General features: G+C 48.8%; 1 protein-coding gene across 3 annotated transcripts in view; it reads left to right on the plus strand.

Annotated features, from left to right (window-relative positions):
* Positions 1–25,482, plus strand: part of cnc (NFE2 like bZIP transcription factor cap-n-collar) — a 181,657-nt gene that overhangs the window by 137,157 nt on the left and 19,018 nt on the right. For 2 of the 3 annotated variants that reach the window (XM_065448127.2, XM_065448125.2), the window contains one exon: positions 24,726–24,844. In XM_065448127.2, coding sequence (XP_065304199.2) covers positions 24,726–24,844 — 119 coding nt within the window. The remainder of the gene's footprint in view (positions 1–24,725; positions 24,845–25,482) is intronic. The other variant, XM_065448126.2, reaches the window with a different exon arrangement.

Here is a 25,482-nt window from a genome sequence, read left to right on the forward strand (position 1 = left end):
TCCTTGCTGCTGGAACGTGCAAGTTGTGTATCGCGACGACTGCATGATGAGCTAAGTTTCAATCGCATCTACGGAAACACGGATGCATTTAATCTGTCAGCTTTGCCACGAGCCATCCGTTTGTGGAATTTCTGACAGCACTGTCACGCAAACGGATAGAGATAAATTTAGGCAACTCCTGAGCACGCAGTTTCTATCCTAAAGATGTGTCATACTTTAAGCCATGTTCTGTAAACCTGTGTAACGTCACACAGATGCGCCTTCTCCTCTTTATCATGTGCGCGAGCAATGTGCGTAATAAAATCTATCGGATATTTTGTACTCTACCCCGAAATGTAATTTCTGTTCGTCTCAGTACTGTTAGTATTGTTTTGTTTTTTCTGCATTTCATGTTTTAAGCTGCTTTTTTTGCACGGTGTTTGATTATGTGTGCGAGCAATGTGCCGAATAAAATTTATCCGATGTTTGTTTACTACCGCTGGTCTGCATCTGTAACCCTGTTTTGCAGCGATTATTCCTACTCATCTTTGCAGTATTCTCGTGTACAACATTCTTCCAGTGATGCCCCCCTTACTCGATGCACCCCATGGGGCCTGTAAGGTATATTGAAATAAATAAGTAAATAAATAAGTTACTCGAGATCACCAGTATGCAGCGCACATAAACGCGATCGACCGACCTCTTTCACGAAAAGCGCTGTCGTTGCATGGCGCACGCCTTCGTCGCGGGCAACGTTTGGGAGCTGTTAACTGCGGGTCTCCTTTTATACGACCCCTTTGGGAGAACAGCTAGCACATCGCCACCATTTGCGTGTTGGCTATTGAAAGTCTTGATCGTCGCCTTAGTCCATAACAACATTTGCCGATAACCTCGGTATTGAATGGCCGTGTCTGAGGCCTTTAAATACCATCGCCTTTCTGGGCTGGGGGTCGGGGGGGGGGGGGGGGTTTACATCGTGCAAGGAGGAGTAGATTTTAATGAAGAGAAAGGAGGAGAGGTCGGCCTGGAGAGCATGTCTCTAGCCTGCTACTCCTCACTGGGGAATAACTTCCGCGTGCCCTTAATAGGGGCTCTGAACCACTTTATCGAAGTCGAGAAATGCATTTGAACTTAAACTAGACCATTTCAGAAATACTATGCCGCAAAAGGTTCCTCAATGCGTTCAACAGAAGCGGAGTTATTGGTGATCGAACATATCGTTCTCGGTGCTTCCACTGCTTCTTAAGTGATTTGCACTGCGAAGCCTACGGCGGAGTGGGGTGTGCTCACAACGCTCCGCCTCCTGAACATGACTGTGGCGCGCAGTTCAAATTTGATTTCGGATGTTCATGTAGAGGCCACTATTTACGATTTTGGCGCCTACGACGTTAGCCAAACGCCGTTGTCCTTAGCGAGCCGCTGTGCACTCGACAGTGGACTCGTGGCAGCACCCCGCGGAGGCCACGGGAACTACGCCACGTAGCGAACTGCAGCTACGTGCTACTGTAGCGTTTACTTCTTGCACGACGGGGCTGGAGAGCGCGCTCGTATGTTCCTGTCTGGCTGTACCTACGTGGTGCGGACCGGCTTTGTCCTGCATCAGCTTGACCGACGGATGGTGGCCCGCGCATTTCGAAGCGCTCTTCGCGAGGCGAAGTGAGCGGAGGGCAAGCGGCCGGGAGTGAGTGCGCGCTGGCAAGCGTGCGTGTGGTCTGACCTGACGTTTCGCTTGCTTCGAGACTTAGTTGCGTGTTCAGAACGAGTCGAAATTAGCCAGACCCGACGGCTACGACGCCGATAAGCAGGTTGGCCGAAGTTTAAATTCCTACGCGAGCGGCCGCGGACGAGCGTGAGCAGACGATAGTAATCGAAATTAGAAATCACATTTTCGCTTACTTCGGCCTGTTTATTAAACTGTGTCAACAAATATACGCAGTAACACGAAAGAAGATGCGCACCGATCCGAGCACGCTTCTGTTATTGATGTCAGCTATTGGCCAGTAGCAGCCGCGTACGGAAAATAAAGTCTCCAGAAAAGAGTGAGCTTCTGCTGAAGGGCTTCTGTTGTGTTAGCGAGAAAGGTCAGACTGAGCGCTCAGCATGACTTCACTCAGATGTTTTTGTCGAGGCGCAAAAATAACAGCTATTGTTTTTGCTGTATTTAATTTGAGAGCGTTGACCTTGCTCCACTCGGCCAATTGTTTCAGTGTGACATTTGCCAACAACGAAAGATCGCCGATATTACGAGGCTGAAAAAAGAGGCTGGTGTCGTCCGCATAAATGATGAAGTTCGCGTCATTAGAAATGTTGACAATGTCGTTAACATATATATTAAACAATACTGGCCCTAGTATACTTCCCTGGGGAACGCCCTGTGTAATTTCCCGGAGACGTGAGTCTTCTGATGAAATTGAAATGAGTTGTTTTCTGTGGTTAAGATCAGATTGTAAAAGTTTCAGATAAATGCCCCGAAACCGATAACGCTCTAGTTTAGTAAGCAAAGACTTCACTCTAAAAACTGTTTGCACCCTTTGGGGTGTATATTTGTCCCACAACAATAATCGTCATCTGCGTTGCTTGCGTTTCCTTTCTTGAAAACTCGGCGCCCGCTACTTTCCTGTCGAGAATGCTGCGTCACACTGATAACGCTCATGCCGTTCGTGACTGGGAAGTACCGGGCTCGCAGCGTTAAAGAAAGGAAACGCGGGCAAGACAGATGACGATTATTGTTGTGGGACAAGAAAACACCCCAAAGGGTGCAACTGTTCTTAGAGTGTTACTCTTAGAAAAATTTACACCCTTTGGGGCGTATCTTGTCCCACAACAATAATCGTCATCCGTGTTGCCCGCGTTTCCTTTCTTTAACGCTGCGAGCCCGGTACTTTCCAGTCACGAACGACATGCGCCTTATCAGTGTGACGCAGCATTCTCGACAGGAAAGTAGCGAGCGCCGAGTTTTCAGGAAAGGAAACGCAAGCAAGGCAGATGACGATTATTGTTGTGGGACAAATATACACCCCAAAGGGTGCAACCGTTTTAAGAGTGTATGATGTGACGCCCCCAAAGGGCGTAAATTTTTCTAAGAGTGTATCTTGGCACACAACAATAAACGTCATCTGTCTTGCCCGCATTTCCTTTCTTTAACGCTGCGTGCCCGGGACTTCCCAGTAACGAACGGCATGCGCGTTATCGGCATGACATAGCGTTGCCGACAGGAGAGTAGCGGGCGCGGCGTTTGCAAGAAAGGAAACGCAAGGCAGATGACGATTATTGTGTGGCAGATATACACCCCAAAGGATGTAAACTTTAACTGTTTAGTGTCGTTTGGGGCTACACTCTAAAAACAGTTGCACCCTTTGGGGTGTTTTTTTGTCCCACAACAATAATCGTCATCTGTCTTGCCCGCGTTTCCTTTCTTTAACACTGCGAGCCCGGTACTTCCCAGTCACGAACGGCATGCGCGTTATCAGTGTGACGCAGCATTCTCGACAGGAAAGTAGCGAGCGCCGAGTTTTCAAGAAAGGAAACGCAAGCAACGCATATGACGATTATTGTTGCGGGACAAATATACACCCCTAAGGGTGCAAACAGTTTTTAGAGTGTAGATAAGCCTAAAAGGGAGTAAACTTTTTTTAGAGTGTACAACAGTCTAAAGAACATCTTGCATTGTCGGTCAGATGGTCAACATTTGTACTCCGGCGAAAACTATCCATGACTTCACTCATGCTGCTTTATCTGGTAACTGTTACGCCAGCATGACATGTCAAGATTCGATAGTGTCGCCTCGGCGATAGTACAGTGAAAGCTCCTTAATTCGAACTTCAATAATTCGAATTTATGGATAATTCGAACTGTTCGATTTGGTCCGGCCAAGCTCCACAGAAGTCTATGTATAAAAAAGTCCGTTAATTCGAACGCGAGAAGGTTCCCTCACGGATAATTCGAACTACGCTCGCCTGGCACACGGCCAGAGAAGCGCGCCTACTGCCTACACACAAGAGAAGGCAAAATCGGAAAAAAATCTAACCGACGCGGGGTCAGCCAGAAGGCAGCAGCGGCTGCCGCCTCTCCGTTCTGCGTAACCTCCGAGACTTCTTGCCCGTTGCGAATCTCGGAGGCTTTGCAAATCTTGTACAGCTGCTAATGTTGTGCGGAGATGGCACGGCAAGCTCCAAAACACAGCGAATCAAGTACGTCGCAGCTGCGCTTGCAATCAAGAACCAACGAATCGGGGCCTTCGCCACCTTCACATGTTCAGCGTCTTTGTTTCGGCAGACTTCATCGGTTGTGCACCTCTGTTTTCAGCTTAGGAGGTATCGGCCGTCGCGATTCATTGTGATGGTGTTAAGCCTCGGCTAACGTTCGTTTCGGTGGACATCGGTGGTGTGGCACAGACGGACACAGAACTTCGACTTGAAGATGGCGTGTGGCACACGCCATCACTTTCTGACATACCAAATTTCTGAGATGCCCTACTGCTTCCAAATCGCAGTGTACTGTTGCCCTCCTTCACTTTCGTTAGTTCGAACTTTCGTTAATTCGAACTGAAGCGGCTTCCCCTTGCGGTTCGAATTAACGAGCTTTTACTGTATTGCGGTCAGGCTCGCGCTGATTGAGCACCAAGTCACTCGAAGGCGACAGTATCGCCTCAGTGCTCGTCGCAGATCTTCGTTCAGTTGGCAACAAATGTGTCAAACTCTTCGTTCGTACATTGTTCGGGAACTACTAAAAAAAAAAAATAGTGCACCCACTAACGCATGTTGAGCAGCAGATTAAGCTTTCGTACGTTTGGTGTCGTTTTCTATTGTTACGCATATTGGCTCGATTGCTGTAAATTTGTAAAATAATTTATGCTGTGGTTGGCTAAATTTGTTTAGACTGCCATTTTGCGCGGGCGCTTACCTGCCGTCAAAAACACGATTTAGCCACTCTGCTTGTTTGTGAAACTAACGAGTATGGCCAAGGCGCACTTGGCGAAAAAACATTTAAGCGACGGTTACTGTACAAAGCGCACGTTTCACCTGCCGCTTTTTTGCTTTACATTCGAAATCGGGAGTGCAATTTGTGACAGGCTCCGTACGTGGCTGATATCAGTAGCGGTGTCTACTCTACCGATGATACCTGTACTATCTATATACATAATTAGACAACCAATTAGTACTACTACTGATTTAGGCGAGCCGCCGCGGTATCTCAGTGGCTGTGGCGTTGCGCCATCAAGGTCGCCCCGACTGCGGTGACCACATTCCGACGGAAGCGTAATGCAAAAGCGCTTGTGTGTGTACCGTGTATTTGGTGCGCGTTAGAAGAGCCCAGGTGGTCAGAATTATACCGGATTGCCTTCGGCGTGCCTCACTTATCGAGTCGTCGTTTTGGCACGTAGAACTTGTGGGTCTTTTTTTTTTTTTTCGCGAAGCTCGATTCACACGTTCAGCCTACTCTGTGAGAAGTCGGAACCGATGAAATCGGCTTCAGTGCACGCACGTCGGTCGCGCTGTACAGGCCCGCTTAGCTCGTCGAAGTTAGCATATTACTACGGAGTTGTTCATGGCTACCTTTGCGCCGCCGATTGGTTCACTGCCTCGAGAGAGCCAGCTTTAACCACAGAAGCATGCGTAAGAGTGTGTGAGATGTTGGCGGCGAGCCATTACCGGAAACATGTTGTCAGCGTCCTAATCACTGCAACAACGGAGAAAGAATCACTCGCCCAGCTCATGTTCGAAAAGGTTAGGCATGCAGAGACGGGTACAGGAAGAGGGACAGCACAGACTTGTGTGTTGTCCATTTAACCTCTTCTTTCGTTTGCACGCCTAACCTTTTCCAACGTCAACCCCCTGCTAAGTAGCTCCCGTTACGAACGGTGGGCTCGTTTCGTTATTTTTCCGCGAGACGCCAGACAGATGCACTCGCGTTCACCCGACGTCAGCTGGACGACGCGATGGTGCGCCTCGCTGTCCGGAATGCCGTCCTCTACGAAAACAGGCTCGCGATCGGGATGCGGCGAAAAAATCGGCTCGCCCCGCGCCGCCCGACAGCTGGCGGAGAGGAAGACCTCACTCACCGCTTCGCTCGCGACGCGATGGATGGCGCCACGTCCGCGCAGCGATGACTCGGCGCCATTTTATCGCTGTGTAATGCGCCGGAAAAGTCGGGGACATTTCTGGCGTATCACGCAGCGGCCGTCGTTCGATCGCCGCCGGCGTTTCCCGATCGTGCGCCTCAATCGGGTGGTCGGCTCCGCTGCTCGCACCGCGGCGGCGACTCGTGGCGCGCTGGTGGTGGAGTCTCCGAGCGCCGGTGTTCGAAAGCGGCGTGCTGCACGCCGCTCGGCGGGCTGGTTTCTCTCGGCGACGAGGAAGTGGCGACTGGTCCAAGGTCCTCTTCGGGCGTGATAAAGCAGGAACGGCGATCGGCCGACGACGCTGCCAGCTCATCGACGAAGAAACCCCGACAGCGTCGGCGCTTCTTTTTTTGCATGGATTCAGCGCGATCGTGGTGCACGCTGCGTGCCCTTACGCCGGCACCCGATGAACTCTGCCCGCCGGCGTGCTGTCACAGGTCGATGTCCAGTCGACGGCGGCGTCCGCGTGCGTGAGTGTGCTGTGGTTTCGTAGGCTTGCATGGACAGGCGTGCGCGCTTGGGGACCAGCCATGACGTGCGCGGAGCCGGCAGAGATACTGATCGTGCGACCGGACATCATGTGCCTCGGTTGCTCGTCGGACGAAGAGGACGATGTCATATGTGGCACGCCGCGACCGTACTGCATCAGGAAAGCAACGCGGTCAGGTAACGAGCGCTTTTTCTTTCCCCCCTGTTTATACCCCGCCGAGAAACACGTGGGTGCGTCCGTGCAGCGTTGAAGCCGCTGCAGCGAACAAAACGGCGGCTACGGATTGCGTCTCGTATCGCGAGTCCCGATGCGCCGCAGAGTGCGTTCAGCAAAGGAGCGATGTTTTGATAAGCTCGATTTAGTGTCGTCTGCATGCAGTTATTAATAGCGCGTGCGCTCGCTATCTGCGGCGCGGCTCGTGCTTGCCTCCTTATGGCTCCGCGGTTGTCAGGTGGATGGCTCGTTATGTCCGACGTTGGTTGGATAGCACGGAGCTCGCTTGAGATGTGCGTATCGGACAGTAACGAGACCATCGATCGCCATGCCCGTCGTGCGCTGGCTTCTCCGTGGCAGAGCGAGGCGTCTGCAGCGGGTGACCGCGATCTCGCCTCGAGATCTCGCCGTTCCCGTTGAGCGGCATCCGTTCTGCGCCGCGCGCTTCGCGATTGCATTTTGCGGCGAGGTCGCCGGCGCCGCCTTGGCGACGCCCAAGAGGCCTGCTGCTCGCTTGCTTCGCCGGCCAGAAAACGCTGACGCACTCTTATCTCTCGCCGGCGCGTGCGCAGCCGGCTCCTGCAGATCGCGGTCGATGACGCAGCAGCTGCGGTTGTCCTTGCCCGCTCCTCTAGCCTTGCAGTTTCTTCTCGCTCGCGACGCGGCTCGCTGCACCGACTGGGTTCGCGAAGTTTCGCGAATGATGGGCACTGGCTCATTTCGCGGCTGACCAGTGAGCTTTGTTCCCGGAGGAGTTCAAGCTGAGCACGGCGCCTGTGGGCTTGGCGGCACTCTTCAGAGGACAGTAACGATTTAAAAGTGCCGGTCCTTTCAGTAACGTGCTCCGACTTTCGTTGTTCGCAACCCTCCACCGCGGCGCACAAAAGTTTGCCCCCGTTAGGGCTTATCTTGTCCCACAACGATAATCATCTGCCCTGCTTGCGTTTCCTTCCTTGAAAACTGTGTTCTCTACTTTCCTGTCGAGAATGCCATGTCAAGCTGATAACGGGCATGTCGTTCGTGGCCTGGAAGTACCGGGCGCACAGCGTTAAAGAAGGGAAATGCACGCAAGCTAGATGACTATTATCGTTGGTGGACAAAATAAGCACCAAAAGGTGCAAAATTTGAGTGTGAAACCTATTACGCAACTTTGGGGCGTATAGGACCCCCTAAATCAGTCGTATATGTAGAAGTTAATCTGCTCGATGTCGAAGAGCCATCGAAGGTTGGTGGAGCTAGCGCTTCCTAGATGAACGGTTGTGTGTAGGATGGTTGGTTCTTGAAAGGGATACTGAAGGCAAATATTAAGTCGACGTAGACTGTTGAAATACGATTCCAGGAACCTCGCTACGACAATTGTTATGTGCCAAAAGAAAGCGTTAGCTTACGAGAAAATTGCATCTGAAGGGTCCGAATACCATTTTCGTAATTCAAATATCCCGCAACCCAAACTGGGAGTAGTGATGTTGCATACGCCATTATGGCCCTTTGCTGCCACCGGGGAGTAAAACGGCGCCCGACAGAGGGCGGTACGGCTTTTGCCCAAAACGCAAACGCGCGGCCAAGGAGAAACCGAGCGAAGGCGGAGCTGCACTGTACTATGTAAGAGAGCGGCGGATTCGCCGCTGCAGCTGCTTTTGGTCAGGTGGCGTGGTCCGTTCGGGCATCCCGCGACATCACGTGGAAGTGGAACGCTCTGCCACTTGCAGTGTGTGCGAGTTTCACGGGCCATCAAAGTCAGCGCGGCATTACGGGATAACGAAACTACTGAAACGCGAAAGCGCGGGCGGCGCGCAGTCGAGCGAAAACGAAACCTTTCGACGGACAGCGTCGTTGTCAAGTGTAATTGTCAATGAGTTTTTTTTTTCTTCTAAAGAAAAAAATAGAACTGGACAACTAGCATTTTCTTTCGTCTTATAATACAACGCAATAATGTTTTTACAACAAGTGGTTGAGCACTAGTGACAGAATTTGAAAGAGGAATGCCTTCGTCATCGGGCGTGTACTTGAATGTCCCGGCCGGGGCAGTCTTTAGGCGTGCACTGCGTTTACCTCAATCTCTGCTCGCGATCATATTGACGCCTTAGAGATTCTCGAGCACTATCATTGTAGCTTGACTTAATATTTGCCTTTAGTGTTCCTTGAATATTAGACCACGCTGCACCGCATAGTTGATTAGAAAACTGAAACGAAGCAAGAACACGTAGACACACGCGATGTTGCGCAAGATTTGCGCATCATCAGTATTTGTGTGTGACAACAGCAGCTAAGAATGCGGGAACGAGGGTTGAATTATCTCTACGAGCGGCCGAATTGGCGTGAACAGGCGGCATGGAGGTGCGAGATGGGTAAGAAGCGCAGGAACTAAATACACCCCGACGGCAGCACGTGGTTTCACTTGAAAGACACAAACGGGTGACGTGACGGTGCCACTGCAGCACTGCTTGAAGGCCTTGTCCTTTTATAGGCATTGGGACGAGTGGCGTGATGACGCTGCCATAGCGGAATTCGGTGCAGCATTGTCGTACTCGGACCCCATGTGCACCGGGAAAGCCTCGATGCTTGATGTGGTGACGGCAAGAAGAAAGTTCGGCACGAGCTTTGGGAGGCTGTTTCCGGCGCTCGCGGGGCACTTTCCTTTCGGTGGCCGCTTGAACGAACGCGGCCCGGTGTTCTGCCGCCGAGATGTCACGCGTGCCACCCGGCTCGAGCGCAGACGGCGCGCGAGCATCGCGCTACAAAGCTGCGAATGGCGACGCCGTCACGCGGGCGTGCAGTCATCGGCACAAGTTAGCGGGCAACTAGGTCCGCTGGGTCGGCGTAAGTTCTTGTCATGGTAATGTCGTGCCGTGCATGCATGCCGTGACATTTCATGGGCATGGTGTCTTGGCTTCACATACGGACCGTGGCATTTGTGACATGCATGTGGCATCACCTGCCATTGATGACACGCATGAATGTGTCATGACATAATTGTCGTTCATGTCAGTCCAATTTGCTAACCAGTTATACATCAGGATATCCGTCACATGCATCACATAAATGGTATGCATGTCAGGACGTGATTGTCATGAATGACATAAATGACGTGAGGTGGTGGCATATATTTGAATATGCATTAGGATATGTGTGCTCTTACTACTGTCGTTAAAAATAAAGGTGTAAAATCATTGCATTCTACGGGTGTAACAAACGGCGCAGAAAATTTGAGATTAACAGCAATAAATGTTAGGCGTAAGGTGAAGAGAGAGGAAGAGAGCGGCGTGGATCAGAGAGCAAATGGCCGGTACCCTAGTTGACATAAAAAGACAACATTGGACATGGGCAGCCCATGTAATGCGTAAAGTAGATAATAGGCGGACAATAGGAGATAATTGTTTCGAAGGGAAGGGAAGTGCATTCCAGGACGGCAGAAAATAAGGTAACCTGTTGAAATTAGGAGATTTGCAGGCGCAAGTTGGTATCAGCTGGCGCAAGACAAGTTTATTGGAGGTCCCTGGAAGAGGCCTTCGCCCTGCAGTGGACATAAATATAGGCTAATGATGATGACGTGTGCCGAGACTTGCGTGAGTGGTACAAGAATCACGTGGAATGACATGCTCCTGCATGTCTTGTCATTAATGTCATGTAATTTATGACATTTATCTTATGACACACATGTAGTTATGTCGGATCATGCATGCATGTCCTGTCATTCATATCCAGGTGTATGTACAGGGTGTCCCAGCTAACTTGGACCAATATTTTGAAAAAACCTATGCGTTCTTCAGAACAGAAATCGCGTGGATGTTGTTATCGTTTATCTAAACTTACAGTACCATTTTTATGATCGTCTTTTTTAGGGTAATTAGCCGAGATAAAATAATTACATTTTAAATATAGCTTGAAAGGTTCAGGCGTCAATAGGAAAGTTGTGGAGCTCCACAAATATTGCCCAACCGAGGCACTTCTAACTAGAAAGCGGCGGTGGCGCGTGGATGCAGGGGCTTTACTTCCAACGAGATAGACTTAGCGTGGCCGTTTTTCGGGAAAAACGAAAGACCGCGGAGTTTAAAACATACTGTTAGGAACGGCCTGTGGAGGTGCCGACATGCAAAGTTTTCCCAGCCAGCTGCAGCAGCGGGGTTGGCGTTTTCTATAGGAACCGACCGCCAGTCTCCAGACGAACGGCGCCACTAGGCCTACTATGGAGACTTGCCTTGAAAGGACGACAAGGCGTCGTACCGCAGCCTCTTGGCGTCACGATGTCTGCTGCGGCGACTGACTGTGCGAGGAGTACAATACGCCGAGTCAGCAACTCTTCGTCGCCGGAATGCCGGGACGAGCTCGGCGAACCAGGCTTTGTTGGCGAACTCGCCATCACCGACCTGGCCTGTCGGGAGCCGGGGAGTTCCTGAGGGAATGTATTTGGTGGCACCGTCCCACGCGCCTTTCAAGACGCAAGACAATAGAGAACCACGGCGGCCGCTCTGCGGGGGTCAACTGCCTCCTTAGGGCAAGACCCAGTTCTCCGAAGACCGTCTCGCCTCGGTGGAGGCAGTGAAACCTGTGAGGAAGTGTGTGTGTAAGCCCTCCCCCTCAAAGGCGGCTCGGCCACGATGACTCTGGTCGTTTTCCCTCACCTAGGGATCTAGGGAGGACAGAGTGTATTTAAGGAGCTGTTGCGCGGCTCCTCAGTATGCTTTCTCTCGCAGTCATGCTAGACTGATGAAATGCAACGTCCTTATGTAGATACTGTAAATAACCCCATATTCTTCGTTCTCTATGAGAACAAGTCTCTCACTTCAACAACATCCTCAGTGTGGATGAGTTGGTAGCTGTCCCATGCCGTAGTCCATCTAATTCATGCTCGACTCCAAACTTTACAATACCACGTGACAGCGCCCGAATGCGCCACGATTAAATCGCTCTCAACCGTGCTTTGTAAGCGACATCGCTCGCTTCGCCCCTTCCTACTGCCCACGAGAGCTTCGCGTTGTGCTTGGTTCCGAGGTAAACGCCAGCGGGTACGGGCGGCAGTTGAAATACAGCGCTGCTCCCGTTTCTGCGGCGATACTTGCACTCTCACGCTAGCAGAATTCATGCGGAGGACAAGTGACAAGCTCACGAGTTCGAATTTGAGAGCAAGACACTAACAAGCAAACACGCATTATAACAAGCTTGATAACGTCGTGTGAATTACGGTGGTGGTCACAAAAGGAAGAATTGTAAACTGACACGGAAGGTTGCTTTTTCCTTCCTGTCTATTCCTTGTCGGCAGAGAATTTGTAATTTCGTATTACTTACGTGCCTTTCCCACGTCGTACAGTTTCACACAGATAGCTCTTTTCACGGATAAAGGTTGTAGAGATTTATTCGCTGTAATGTCTGTCTAAAGAATGTGTTCGAACAAGTCGCCCCCTGCCGTAATGCAGTATTGGCACCTTTTCAGCACGTCCGATGTAGCTTTTTTGATGACGCAAGACGGTATCTCGCTGCAGGCCTCGGCAATCTCTGCCTTTAGCGCTTCTGGTGTAGTTGTAGGTTTGCGGTACACTCGGTATTTCACATATGTCCCCACAAGAAGCAATCAAGAAGTGTCAAGTCCTCTGACCTTGCAAGCCATGCCACTGGTCCATGCCGCCCGACCCACTGTGGTGTTTGAAGGCTTCGTCAAGCCAGGCTCGGGCAAGGCTGCTGCTGTGAGCTGGTGCACCGTTTGGCTGATACCAAGTTCGCTTTAAAAACGCAAGAGGGAGATCACAGCGAAAATCTCCGACTGGGCCTTCCAAGATGTTCACGTACCACTGAGCAGTGAGCATGTGGCCAAAAAATATGGGGCCAACTATTCTTCCGTCAAAGATACGCACCACACACTGAATGACCATTGGTGCTGGTGTCTAGTCTGCGTCACCCAATGCGGGTTCGTATCGCTCCAGTAATGCGCATTACGGATCTTGACTTGAGAATTTCTGTAGAAGGTTGCCTCATCTGTCCAGAGCACTTTGTCAACAAAATCCGGTATTTCGTCACTGTTCACAAGGGACCAATTTGAGAAATCAAGCCGCCATTGAATGACTTTCTTGCAGCTTTTTATGCAATTGGCGGTGATACGAATGCACTTCAGCCTTCCTAAGAACTCTTACACTGAAGGCTTTGAAATGCCGGCCTCGCCACTCGCATCACTCACGCTGTAATGAGGGTTTGCAATCATGAAAGCCGAAATGTCTCCTTCAGCCTCGTCACTGATGGTCCCCTTTCTGTGCCGCGTCTTCTCGAAGCTACCTGTTTCTTTGAGCGTCAAGTAACTCCTCATAATTGTGCTCGCGCTAGGTCTTCCCTCACATTGAAAATTTCGGTATACCTTGGCAGCTTTCCTCTTGTCGCCCCGTGCCGCTCCCAAGGCTAAGACCATGTTCGCCTTCTGCTCGCTTGAGTACGGGATGCTTTAGGCACTGCAAACAAGTTCTTCGAAACGGCTGCGCGGCACGACAGTATAATACACAGTCGAGCTCACATGCATCTAGCCAGCTTGGAAGATGAGCGGCGTTGTAACAAATTATGCTCTCTCTCGCGCAGGTTACAAATGTATGATGCATGGTTTGTGTGTATTTTTTTCTATTCCTCATCGACTTGAACGCTGGAAAAAAATATTGCTCTTCTCGTCATATCGGAATAAACGGCTGCTGACGAAGCGCTTTTTCGGGGCGCCGTCGCCAGCCGCTGCCGGTAATGTCAGAGCCGAGCAAAGGTGGCAGCCATCTCTCGTAAGTGAAGGGAAGGCGCGGCGCTGGGGATGTTTTTACACATTGCTCGTGAGAGCGGTCTAATCGCGGCGCATTCGGGCGCTGTCATGTGGTATTTTTTAAACTCCGCGGGCTTTCGTTTTTCCCGAATTAAAACGGCCACGCTAAGTCTATCTTGTTGGAAGTACCTGGGTTGGGCAATATTTGTGAAGCTCCATAACGTTCCTATTGACGCCTAAACATTTCAATCTATATTTAAAAAGTCAATTTATCTCGACTAATTATTCAAAAAAGACGAGCAAAATATGTACAGTAAGTTTCGATAAACGCTAACAACATCCAGGCGATTTCTGTTCTGAAGAACGCGTAGGTGTTTTCAAAATCTTAGTTACCTGGGAAACCCTGTATAGTTAAAGTTAAACCATCACGACTGCATCGTATCATTGATACCATTTGCCATAGCATACATGCCATGACAAGCATGTGATGCCGTTCATGTCATGACGCACATGAGATGTCATAAAATCCATGACATTAATGTCAGGTCATGCACTCATTTCATTCGTACCTTATATACAGTGTATTTCTCGTAACTTGGGCCAAGGATTTTTTAAAAAGTGGTTAGCTGCAGCTGAATGAAACCAACGGCTTAGTGTTTGCCGTTATATGGCGCTCCTTAAAGTATTTAATATTCTGCTTAATTAGTTAATTAGCAAATATGCATTATTCAAGATTTTCATTATTCGCCTTAGGTCCAAGTGTGTTCAGTTGCGTTGTAGAGGGGGTTCAGAAACGATCCAATTTTTTGTGGCAACGTTCATGCTGCGTGGTGTTTTTCGGTGTTTAAAGCTCGCGAAATATGAACTAAAGCCACGTGACTGCGCTCGCATTGCAGCGCTCTCAACCGCGCTTCGTGCGCGCGGACCGTGGCGAAGTGAGCGGCTCTGTGGGCTTCGCGGTGCGTCAGCATCGTTGGTGGTGGCCCACAGAAAGGGATCGCCGTCGCCCCTGATAAGCGATAGGCTTGGCGCACGGTTGAGAGCGCCGCAATGCGATAGCGCACGAGCGCAGTCACGTGGTTTTATTTCATATTTCGCGGACTTTCGGGCCCCTCACCAGACCCCGTGGCAAATTTTGAGTATACGCTGGAAGTTGTACTCTAGGGAGCGTCCTGCCGCAAAAATATTTCAGTATCGCGAACCCACGATTTCAGGAGGCGAACTTCACCGCAAATGTAGACGCTCTCTCCACTTGCCCTGTCTAGCCTCCGCAAGTGAATATCCTTCGGCGCTTTCTCTCATACCGGACCTCGAGGATCGCGTGACGCCTACGTCACGGGCCCCGCCTTCATTTTTTTTCTTTCTGTTCGCTTTTCTTTGGCGCGGCGTACTTCCGCTGACGGCGTCGCGCGCGAGCTGTTGTGATTGTTTCGTTTTGCGCAGCACACGATTTTGCGCTCTGTGCCCGATGACACCTGACTAGCGGTATAAGTCTGTGCTACACGAACACTGAGGCAGACACAAGCGGATTACACAGCACGATTCCGCGCAGGAACACGGTAGAAAATGGCATAGTTTCGGTGTCTGCGCGTGCGACTGGACGACTTACGAACAAGCAGACGAAACGGAAGTAAATCTCTCTTGCTGCGGTGCGAAGAAAAACGAAAACATGCAGACATTTGTTTTGTGTGTTGTATTATTTATCTAAGCTTTAATTTGTCTATTCTAGCAACATATTACACAAAGAACAGATGTTGGCTTGAATGATTCTCGAAGTCGCGTGTCACCACGAGCAATGTCACAGTGCGAACACGTGCACGTAGGCGCCCTAGCACCTGTACGTCATCCTCCGGCTTGGAGCGCGGCGGCCGCGATGAGAAGGGAAAACGGCGTTCGGTTTGAAATTTCAGATCTTTCCACGGCGCGTAGCGATGCATTACTTTGCAGACAGGATCGTTATCGCGCATTGTACGCTTTGCGCTTGTCAGCTCAAAATGACCAGACCTGGTGAGGGGCCCTTGAAACGCCGAAAAAAATGGCCACGCAGCATGTGCATTGCCTCAAAAAAAAAAATGGATCGGTTGTTTACAATGCAACGCACTTGGCCCTAAAGTGAATATTAAAAATTTATGTTTATGTTCATTCATGTTTATGAACTAATCAAGCAGATTGTAAAAGTAAAACACTCCAAGGAGGGCCACCTGAGAGCAAACCATGTGCCGTTGATTCCATTCAGCTGTGGCTAACCACTTTGTTTATATCCTTGGCACAAGTTACGTGAAACACCATCGCGACGTAGGAGTATTAGATATGATGGCCCGAAATTCTGCGGTGAGAAATGTTAAACTCTGGGGGAGAAGAGCTCTGGTACCACAATTGGTGTACGATTTGTTCGCAACCGGAGAGCGGTTGGCTTTCGCTTCCGGAAGCGCGTGGTTCTAAGCGAGTGGCGTTAGTGGTCTCCACGGGCGGAACAGGCATATTCAGGTACTTTCAAGCAACGATCTCTTCAGGCCGCTTTGCAGGCGGAGCGGCCACCTCTGTCCAGGCCTGTTCATATCGGAAGCTGCGAGCTACTCTGTAGGCGCGGCCACGTCCGTGCTCCCTTCCGAGGGCACCGTGTCGCCGGGCTAGGACCTGAGCGCTCCCGCTTTCCGTTCCTTATCGGCGTTTCCTTTGGACCGCCGATAAGCGCACGCTTGCATTGAAGCATAACAGCGCGGGATGCTGCCGTCTTTTTGTGCCGTTTAGCCACCTCGCCCTGTTTACTCGGGATCGGCGTCACGCGACCGCGGCCCATGGTACTCGTAACCACGTGCACATCCGCATGCCAGCCTACGTGCGTCTTCCCGGACTGCTTGCGCTTTGCCTTTCGAGCATGCATTTGTAAACAGAGGTGCTGTGCCGACCAGGAGAAAACCCTTTGGTGGTCCCCCATGTAGACCAGCCCTTAGGTGACACCGCGCTCCCGAAGCAGCGTGTCGACAGCTGCCCAGCTGTCGTAGCAACCGCTACCGGAATTTTCGTCTTAGCAGGCCGCCTTCGAAAGCGATAGCAGGCTGTCACGCTGTCCCCGAATGTGGCATTCGGTGACAGCCCAAAAGCGCAATTAAAACGGGAAAATGCTGTGGAGGGAAGATCCTCCTCGACACCGGTGCAGCTTGAAGGACCTGGCGTGTACGAAAGAGCGAGGAAAAGATTCGCGAGCGGTGTTCCAAAAGGAGCGGTACGGGCGGTGTCAGCTTTGCGTAGCTGCCTCGTTCGCATTTGGCGCTGAAGCACCCGACAGCCACGCGATCGGAGCTCGGTTTTGCTACGACGAGGCCGGCTCGGCATCCTGCCGTCGGCCGCGCGCGCGCTGTTCTCGGCGCGTTGGACCGCGATGCGTCGGCGGGGCCTCTTTATCGCTCGCGCAAGGGCCGGCTGGTCCGCACGGGAGGAGGAAAGAAGTGGCGAGGCCTTATCGGCGATCCGTCGCCCGCGCTGCCGACGTGACTCGCGACCGGACGGTGATGGCGTCGTGGATTACGCTCGCACTTCCTTTATCCGATAAGAGCCGGCAGGCTTGTCAGGCCAGCTGCGGGCTTTCGCCGCGCGAAGCCGCCACTCGAAAGAGGGCAGATGTCGTGCTCTAGCCGCCCTCTCTCTCTCTCTATCTAAACTGGAAACCCGATGAGAGGGAACGTGGGTGCCAAAATAGTTGCTGCTCTAACGATCGAAGCAAGCTTGTCGGAGTGACGCACGATGAGAACCTAGCGGCACAAAGTTCACAATGAAGTGCAAAGTGTTGTTGCAGCAACAAGGTGAAGTCCAGTTACCAAAAAGTTCCAAAACTGCTTTGCTGACAAAACGGTGATTTTAAAGAAAGATCAGGTTAAACAGATACATTTTTATATACCTCCATCCAAATTTATTGCATAAGTGCTCATATGTTACTCTTGTCAGTAAGCTGCCCAGAAACAGAATTACATAAAATTTGCAAGGATTCTGAACGAGGTCTAAGCATAGTTTTCTTGGACGGACAATGACTTGGGGCGGATTTTGGGAACTGGGTAAGAGAGATAGCTTGCAGAAGGAAAAGAGCTCCATGCATGCACCAACTCGCATCTCTTGCCCATTTCCTAAGATTTCCAACTGTGAAAATGCCTGAGCAAGAAGGGCTTTAGAAAAAAAAAAAATGTGTGGGACACAGTGCAAAGGAGTAGCTGGCGTAGCCACGGTTTATTTAGGCCAGCCAGCCATGGTGCCGCGGGATCCCTGGAGCAGCCGATACCATGGTAGCTCGGGTCCATTGCGCAAGCGTGTACTTTTTTCACACTTCCTTCGTGTGAGCCGTCTTCTTCTTCACCTGTGCTGGAGGCGATAGTTGTGCCACTACAGGGCACCCCCTCTTAGTGCAAAGCACAATTGAACTGTGTGCAAAAGGCACACATATAGAAATAAGAGAGACTGCAAGCCTATATGCATGAGTGGCAATTCATAGTGTCCGTTAGAACTCCACGTAAAGTCTGTGTTGTGGCGAAGGGCACAAACAGCTCTCTGATGGTCGTGGCTGAGGGTGTCTTGACACATGGCGCATTGTCTTGTGCGTTGAGGACATTTTCTTGCATTGTCGATGTCTGCGTGCCCGGTGCAGTGTAACTCAGCAAGCAGAGTTGAGGCATATTTCCTCGTGCCTGGCGTATACCAAGAGTTCAGGCCATTGAGGGGAGAGAGAGAGAGAGAAAAAAACTTTATTTGGTTCTTTCAAGGATTTAGCGTCTCGAGGTCTTTGTCGTCGGTGAGGGGAACAACATTGAAGACGGTGTTGTCAAACGATGTGCCGTGGTGGCAGTGGCGGAGAACTGCGAGGGTCGCCGTGCCTTGTTTCCTTTACTGATCATGTTGCATCACCATTTCAGGTGCGGGTACGGTTGCGCAGAGCAGCGCATTGTGACAACCAGCAACTTGGTCTCGAATGGCGTGGTTAGTCCGCCCGTTGCTCATTTATTGCGTAATTTGCCAGGGCTTTCGCCAGAGGGGCTACGGAAAGTAGATGCTGTTGTCTTTGGTAGTGTCGGGCTCACACAATCCGAGAATAATGTACCAGGCAGCACCGGCAGCATAGGTTGTGAGCGAGGCACAGCCACAGTCATGCCGCAGTGCGAAATCGCTACCTGCCGCAGGTTCTTGTAGATTGTAGATGCCTGGGCCCGGTAGAAGTCGGAACTCCAAAAGGAGACCGTCTGGCTGCCTGCAACTTGCGTGGAGACAGTGCAAGTGTTGGTCACTCACATTGTTGACATAATGATAATAATAATATGATGATTTATTTCCATCACCATTACATTAATGGAGGGGATGGGAATAAAAGCGATTGACGTTTGACTAAGTTCCCACCACCCGTACAACAGGTGAGCAGTGGCATACGACGGCACCTCTGTCATGACAGCAAATACAAAGTCAAACAAAGCATTAGTATAAAAAGTATGCAAAATACACAATCACGTGCATGTGTGAAAAAAATATGAACCGATTGAAAAGGAATACAAGTACAGCAACTGAGAACAAAAATGCTTACGAAACAGCAAAAGAACAGCAACCAGAAATACGCTTATAACACAGACACAAAAACGTTCACAGATGTCTAAATGTTGGACAATCAAAGGGACGCATTAAGGAGAAAGTAGTTGCGAAGGTTAGAGCAGCTAATGCTTCCTAAGTCTATATTTTCATCATTTAATTTAAGTAAGGATGGAAGTTGAAATGCTACCATTTGGCGCCCATAGTTTGTTCTTACTTTTGGTAATACCCAGTGTGGTTTATGCCGGCGTGGATATGTGCAATGAAATAATTCAATCGGGGCTAAGTCAGATATATTACTTATGCATCTTCTTTGTTCTAGTTTGTAGGTGCGTTGTAGTCTGTAAGCATAGAGGCTGAAAACGTTAATGATCTTGTTCTTGAAAAATAAGTTTTTTGTTGAATGTCTACTTGGCAGGTTATGAACTAATTTGAGGGCCCGTTTTTCAAGAGTTCCTAGTTTTTTCAGACCGGTTTGTGTAGCAGTACCCCATACTAATGAGCAGTAGTTTAGATGTGAGCGAAATAATGCATGATATAGAGAGAGTTTTACCTTTTGTGGGAGATAATTTTTGGAACGCGTTATAAATCCTATGGCTCTAGATGCCTTTAGTGCTACATTGTCTATGTGGTCGTCCCACAGCATGTTTTCGGTGAATGTTACGCCAAGTGATTTGAATGACCTTAGTAACTCAATCTGGTCTCTGTTATAAAATAACTCACCGAAATCACCGCATTTTTTATTTTTGGGACGAAAAAGTACTGCCTTTGACTTTGCAGTATTAACAGACAAAAGATTTTTATCGCACCATATATGTATTTTTTCCAGGAGCACATTTGCATTTGTCCTTAGCTTACTACTGCTATCGTCAGATAAAAACAAACTAGTATCATCGGCGTAGATTATGAAACGAACATTAGTATCCACACTGATGATATCATTAATGTACAGGTTAAAAAGCAATGGTCCTAAGATACTCCCTTGGGGTACCCCGCACAAAACTGTTCGTAAAGTTGACTTATATTCGTTTATCTGGACATACTGTCTTTTGTACGATAGGTAAGATTTAATTAAGAGTAATGCTGCGCCTCTAATTCCATAACATTCAAGCTTCTGAAACAAGATGCTATGATTTATGCAATAAAAGGCTTTGCTATAATCTAAGAAAATTCCCAAGACGAGGTTCCTATGTTCAAAGTTCCTTAGTATATATTCTTTCTGGTGTAAAAGAGCAAGTTCTGTCGATCGTTTTTTTCTGAAGCCATACTGGTTGTCAGAAAGTATAGAAGTGATTCTCAAGCTGAAGAAACTAGATGGCAGAGCTGCTGCTGCAAAACTTCGGTAGGCCATGCATCTGCAAAAGGTGCGAGTACATAACATCGGAAGGCTTGCCTGCTGCTGCTTGTGGAAAAATCTCGAACGTTGATCCCAGTAAAAAAATTGCTCAAACCAATCGGAAAGTTCCAGTTAGAACTAATTGGATATTTCCATTTGTGTTTTGGGACACCCATTCGAAAAATCCAACAGGTCCAATTGGCCTAATTTGTTTTTTGAACACAATTGAACCTAGTTTGTCTCTGAATTAATTGAACTCGTTGCCACTAAAAGGAAAAGAAAAGAAAAAAACCAGATGGGCTCTCGCCTTGACATGACACCAATATGCTCAAAACTGCTTTCGTAAAGCATACTCATGTATGAACATACCACAGAAATTCTCTTCACTGACATAACCAATGTTTGCCACTTTGCTATACGACAGATAGATGTCAGGTGCTATATATGTAAGCAATATTTGATTGACCAAGTGGTGCCAGTCGTTTATGAAAAATTTGTAAAATTTCATAAGACTTTTAACTTGATAGAAAGCTAAATGCTTCTCTCCATTGATTACACCAAACTACAAAGATCTTTTGCTTGAAAACTAACATTATAATTCTGCTATTATTATCAACTATTTAGTTGTTTCACAAGATTACTCAAGACTGACTTCGAATTGGGCCCAGTTGGGACCGTTTAGCATGCCAAGCTCCAGTGATGTGCAACTGGAACCAACTGAGCTTCCCATGATGCCCAATTTAAACCAACTGGACTTTGCATGATGCCTAATTGGGACTTGGCCCTCCTATGATATCCAATTCAGACCGGTTGTGTCTCATTCGAAAATCCAACTGGACTTGAGTGTTTTTTGACTGGGATAGTATCATTGTTTCGGTGGTCGCTGGTGGCATCGCCAAGGAGGGAGAACCTCTAAATCTGTGGTGAGCGAGGTGCCCCCTTACGGAAAGCGGATAGCTTGCAGAAAAGTCCATTGGGGGAAAGCAGCAGGCTGTAGTGTCGCCGAAAGCACTTGCGTTTGACCCCAGGAATTCGTTTGAAGGAGTCGTCGCCCAGCTGCCTTTGAAATGGGTGGGAGGGAGGCTCATGGACCAAGTAGAGGTTTGGTGCTGGGGCTGGCATGAGCTGATGATAGGCACAGGTGCATGCAGGTGATGTGGGTCGACAGGACAAGGAATGACACGACGGTTCAAATGGTGACAGCTGTTGTGACTGAGCGCTCGATGTGCCGTAGTGAGCAAAGGATGGCTGCTCGCAAGTCCTTGTAGAAGTCGGGGCCGAAAGATGGCAGCCAAATCCCGGAACCTTGTTGATACGGAAGTGGCTGTGCAGCTGGATGAACCAGATGTCTGGCATGTCGGTGTAGAATTCCCAGACACCCTACAGCCATGCGACATCTGCTGGACAGCATGAGGCAACGTTACTCTCGCCTTGGTAGAGTCGGTGCATTGATGCTGGCCCGGCTGTGCTCGGTCATCTGGGTCACCTATTTGTGGGAGGCGGTGCTGAGAGGTAGTTGCCGTAGCCACAGTTTGAGACCGGTTAGCCATGGTGCCACCGGATCTCTGTAGCGGCCAATACCGTGGCCACCAAGTCCCAGCGTGCTAGTGTGTTCTTTTTTTCGTGGTCCCTGCACGTGAGCCATTTTCTTCTTCACCGGCTCTGAAGGTGATAGTTGCGCCGCAACAAGTGTATTGAACACCAACGTAATTTACCGCACATTTTGGGACTGCATAACTCTTGATTCCTCATAGATAGATGGACATGCCTTGACCACCGGCCAGTTGCAGTTCTGCAGCTTGAACATTGGCCTCAAAGTAACTCATTTCAGAGTTTGCAAACTTTAATGAACCTTGGTCTCGGCGGCCATTAATATTGTGTCACACACACAAGAAAGTTGCCTCTTAAATTATATCAGCTTTAGGGATTCTGATCAGTCTTCGAAAAAACACAACACACAAGAAATTGCTGGTAATCATGTTCAGATAGCCATTCAGTGTTAGCATATCATCTATAAATATGTGTAACACTGCTATTTCCAACACAATGCATTCTTGAAACAGCAGATTTTCAAGTAGATAGCTTGGGAATGCTGCAGTACTGCCATTATAATGCCACCTTGGTTCACTTACTTGAAGGTGTTTGTAAAAATGTTCAAGCAGAGTGTAAGGAGTTAATGACGAGCGTCTGCCACTACATGGCAAAGGGGTTAATTTACCAGAAGACAGTCTAGCTTCACATTACCACATTTACCAGTTGGCTGAAGAAATTCTTCTGTCCATCTCGTGTATGGCCGACCAGATTTTATTTCGTCTTAAAAAAGAAAGGTTTAGTTTGGGGGCTCCGACCTAAATACAGAGGAAAGGAGAAATAGTTTTTCTCAGCAACCACTGCACCAGATTTGCCGAGGTTTGTTGCATTTAAAAGAAAGTTAGAATATTGTGACTGTTGGAAGCGGACTTTTGATTTAGGCCATACAATAACACTTGTTGAAAATCGCAGATATTCAGAAAATGAAACTGTGAAGTTTACAACTCTAACTCAGCAATGTAATACGATATCACAATTATGTAAATTACGTGTAGTAGTACCTCGAAAGCGGACAAATTTGGTGTATTATACTTGGCTCTCAAATACACCACTAACATGTGAGTGTGACTTTTGAATAACCTTTGTAAATGTAACAAATCCATTCAAGAAAGAAATTAATATTTTAGATTTGTCCACTTTGGATGTTCTTTCGGATGCAGTGACAGAACTGCGATATCTATTCTTGGTGCAGAGTTATAGATTTGTAAACTTCGTGCGTTTTTTTTTTCTTTCAAGCTAGCCAATGTTCGGCAATGTTTGTAAAAAAAAATTCATCATAAATCAAAATTCCACTCCCAAAGTCTCTAGAATTTAACTTTTTCTCTAAAATGCGTATATATTAATTAAAATTGGTCCAGGAGTTATCTCAGAAAGCCATCTCTGTGTTATACATCTATTTGAATAGGCTACTCTGTAGTTGGGGCCGAGCTGGAGCTTCCTCTAAAGAGCTTTAGGAAATGTTATTTTCATGTTCACTAGTGTTCACACATTCATTGCCACAGGAGAAGTTAGCAAAAGCAAAAATTCTCACCCATTACAGTGAAACCCCGTTCATACGTTCTTCACCAGACCGGGGGGGGGGGGGGAGGGGGGACACGTAACAGCCGGGAAGACACAACAGTGAGGAAAGCTCCGAAAATGAATGAAAAAATGCAGCTTCAACTATAGACAATTTATTTCCACAGAGTGCGCTTAGGACTTAAAAAAGTCTAGAATGGTGGCTTGCCGTTTCTTTCGCTCGCTAGAAATCGCCACACGTTTCTCAATAGCCTGGAAGGCCGCATTGCTGTCAGGGTCGCTGTGAGGTGCGACGTACCGGCGGAGGAGGTCCAGAGCCGCGACAGCTTCTCCAAAGCTAGGATTTGGCAACTCCCCGGCATTGTGCGGCTCGTGCTCCTCGTCGTCACCGCGCCACGGCAATGGCAACGGACGAAGGAATATTCGCGGGAAATTTTGCCCTCTTTGGCGTAATCATGCTAAGATGCTAACAATTGTTTAGTATTGCTGCGGAGCATGCGTCCGAGCAGCCCGGTTGTGCGCCGCGTGGCGTGATTTCGCGAGAAATGTAAACAAGAGAGGAGAGCTGGCCCGATAAGCGGAGCAACGCCAACTTCCGGCTTCACTTTAGCTTCACAAAGAGTGACGTCCCGAGTTTCCTTCCTCCGTGAGTCGACCCGTCCAACAACCATGTGGTGACCGTAATCACAGTGATGATAGTGAGAGCATTTTTCACGAATGGCCACTTAGTGGTGGCCTCTCGAACTGCCGTGCGGCTTCTTGCAGCCAGTTCCATAACCAAGCCCGGCCAAGCCAGGCCAAAACTCGTCAAAAGCCAAAATGGCGGTTGGAGCGCGTTGCCTACTTTGGACCAGGCGGGTTCGGGGTGCTAAGTTGCGAGGTATCATGCGGGAACGTTTTCATAGCTACTACGTAACAGCAGGGTTCCTTATACATTGGATCCTATGGAAGCTATGCTGGGACCGGACGAAAACGACGTAGCAGGCGGGAAAACGCAGCAGTGAGGAACGTAACAGCGGGGTTCTACTGTATATTCAAGAATCATAATGCTAAGTTTTGTTTAGCTTCACCAAGCAAAAGTAAGTTTGTTGTGCAACTAATCATCCCGAAGAGAATAGCCATTTGGGGAATGCCCCGTTGCACCCTATTATCCTAATTTTTTACTTACTGGTGCTCTCCTTTCCTCCCGTAGCAGCTTCAGCACCTTACCCTGTCCAGCTGTCCGTGGCAGAAGATCGCATGGACAACAGCAGTGACACGGGTGTGTCATCAATGGGGTCTGAACGGGTGCCCTCACTTTCTGAAGACCATGTGAGTCCAGCAATGTTTTCTCATGAGAAGCTTGTGCATATTTACAAGCTTTCGCTCATTAGTCTCTTATCAATCTCACAAACAGGAGAACAACCAGCAAAGGAACACGTGTGAATGACAAAAAAGTCAGTAGAATGAGCGCTTAACTTAGTTTTGTTGTAAGTTCAGTACCTGTCCCATCTGCACATTCTAATAAAAGTTTTTGCTTTCATGGCTTAGCAGCACCTGTCCCATCTAACTGCCTAGCCTCTGCTGAATCCCACCTTTGCTGAGTAATTCTGTTCTGTAGCATGCTAAAGTGCGGAATTTACAGTTTTATATGCCAACATTACGCCAATACATCATGTTCAATAAACAAAACAATCGCATTTGAAACCGATAACATGCGTCATTTATGTGTGCTCTCTCCTGTCACTTTCTTGCTTCATTCCTACGATTTACACAGTAAAAAGGATTTCTCCTTGTGCAAACAATGTTTCACCAACCCCAATCAACCACCAACTCACTCCTTTGCCGTAGCATGAAGCTTTGGACACTTCTGATTACACCTATTCTGTGACAGTGGCTCTTAATTTATTATACACGAAGTGTACAATCAAAAAAGCTGTACAATATGGATGTCTGTGTTCTTTCTGGCA

This window comes from Dermacentor albipictus, chromosome 4 (genome assembly GCF_038994185.2).
Source record: "Dermacentor albipictus isolate Rhodes 1998 colony chromosome 4, USDA_Dalb.pri_finalv2, whole genome shotgun sequence".
Lineage (NCBI taxonomy): Eukaryota > Metazoa > Arthropoda > Arachnida > Ixodida > Ixodidae > Dermacentor > Dermacentor albipictus.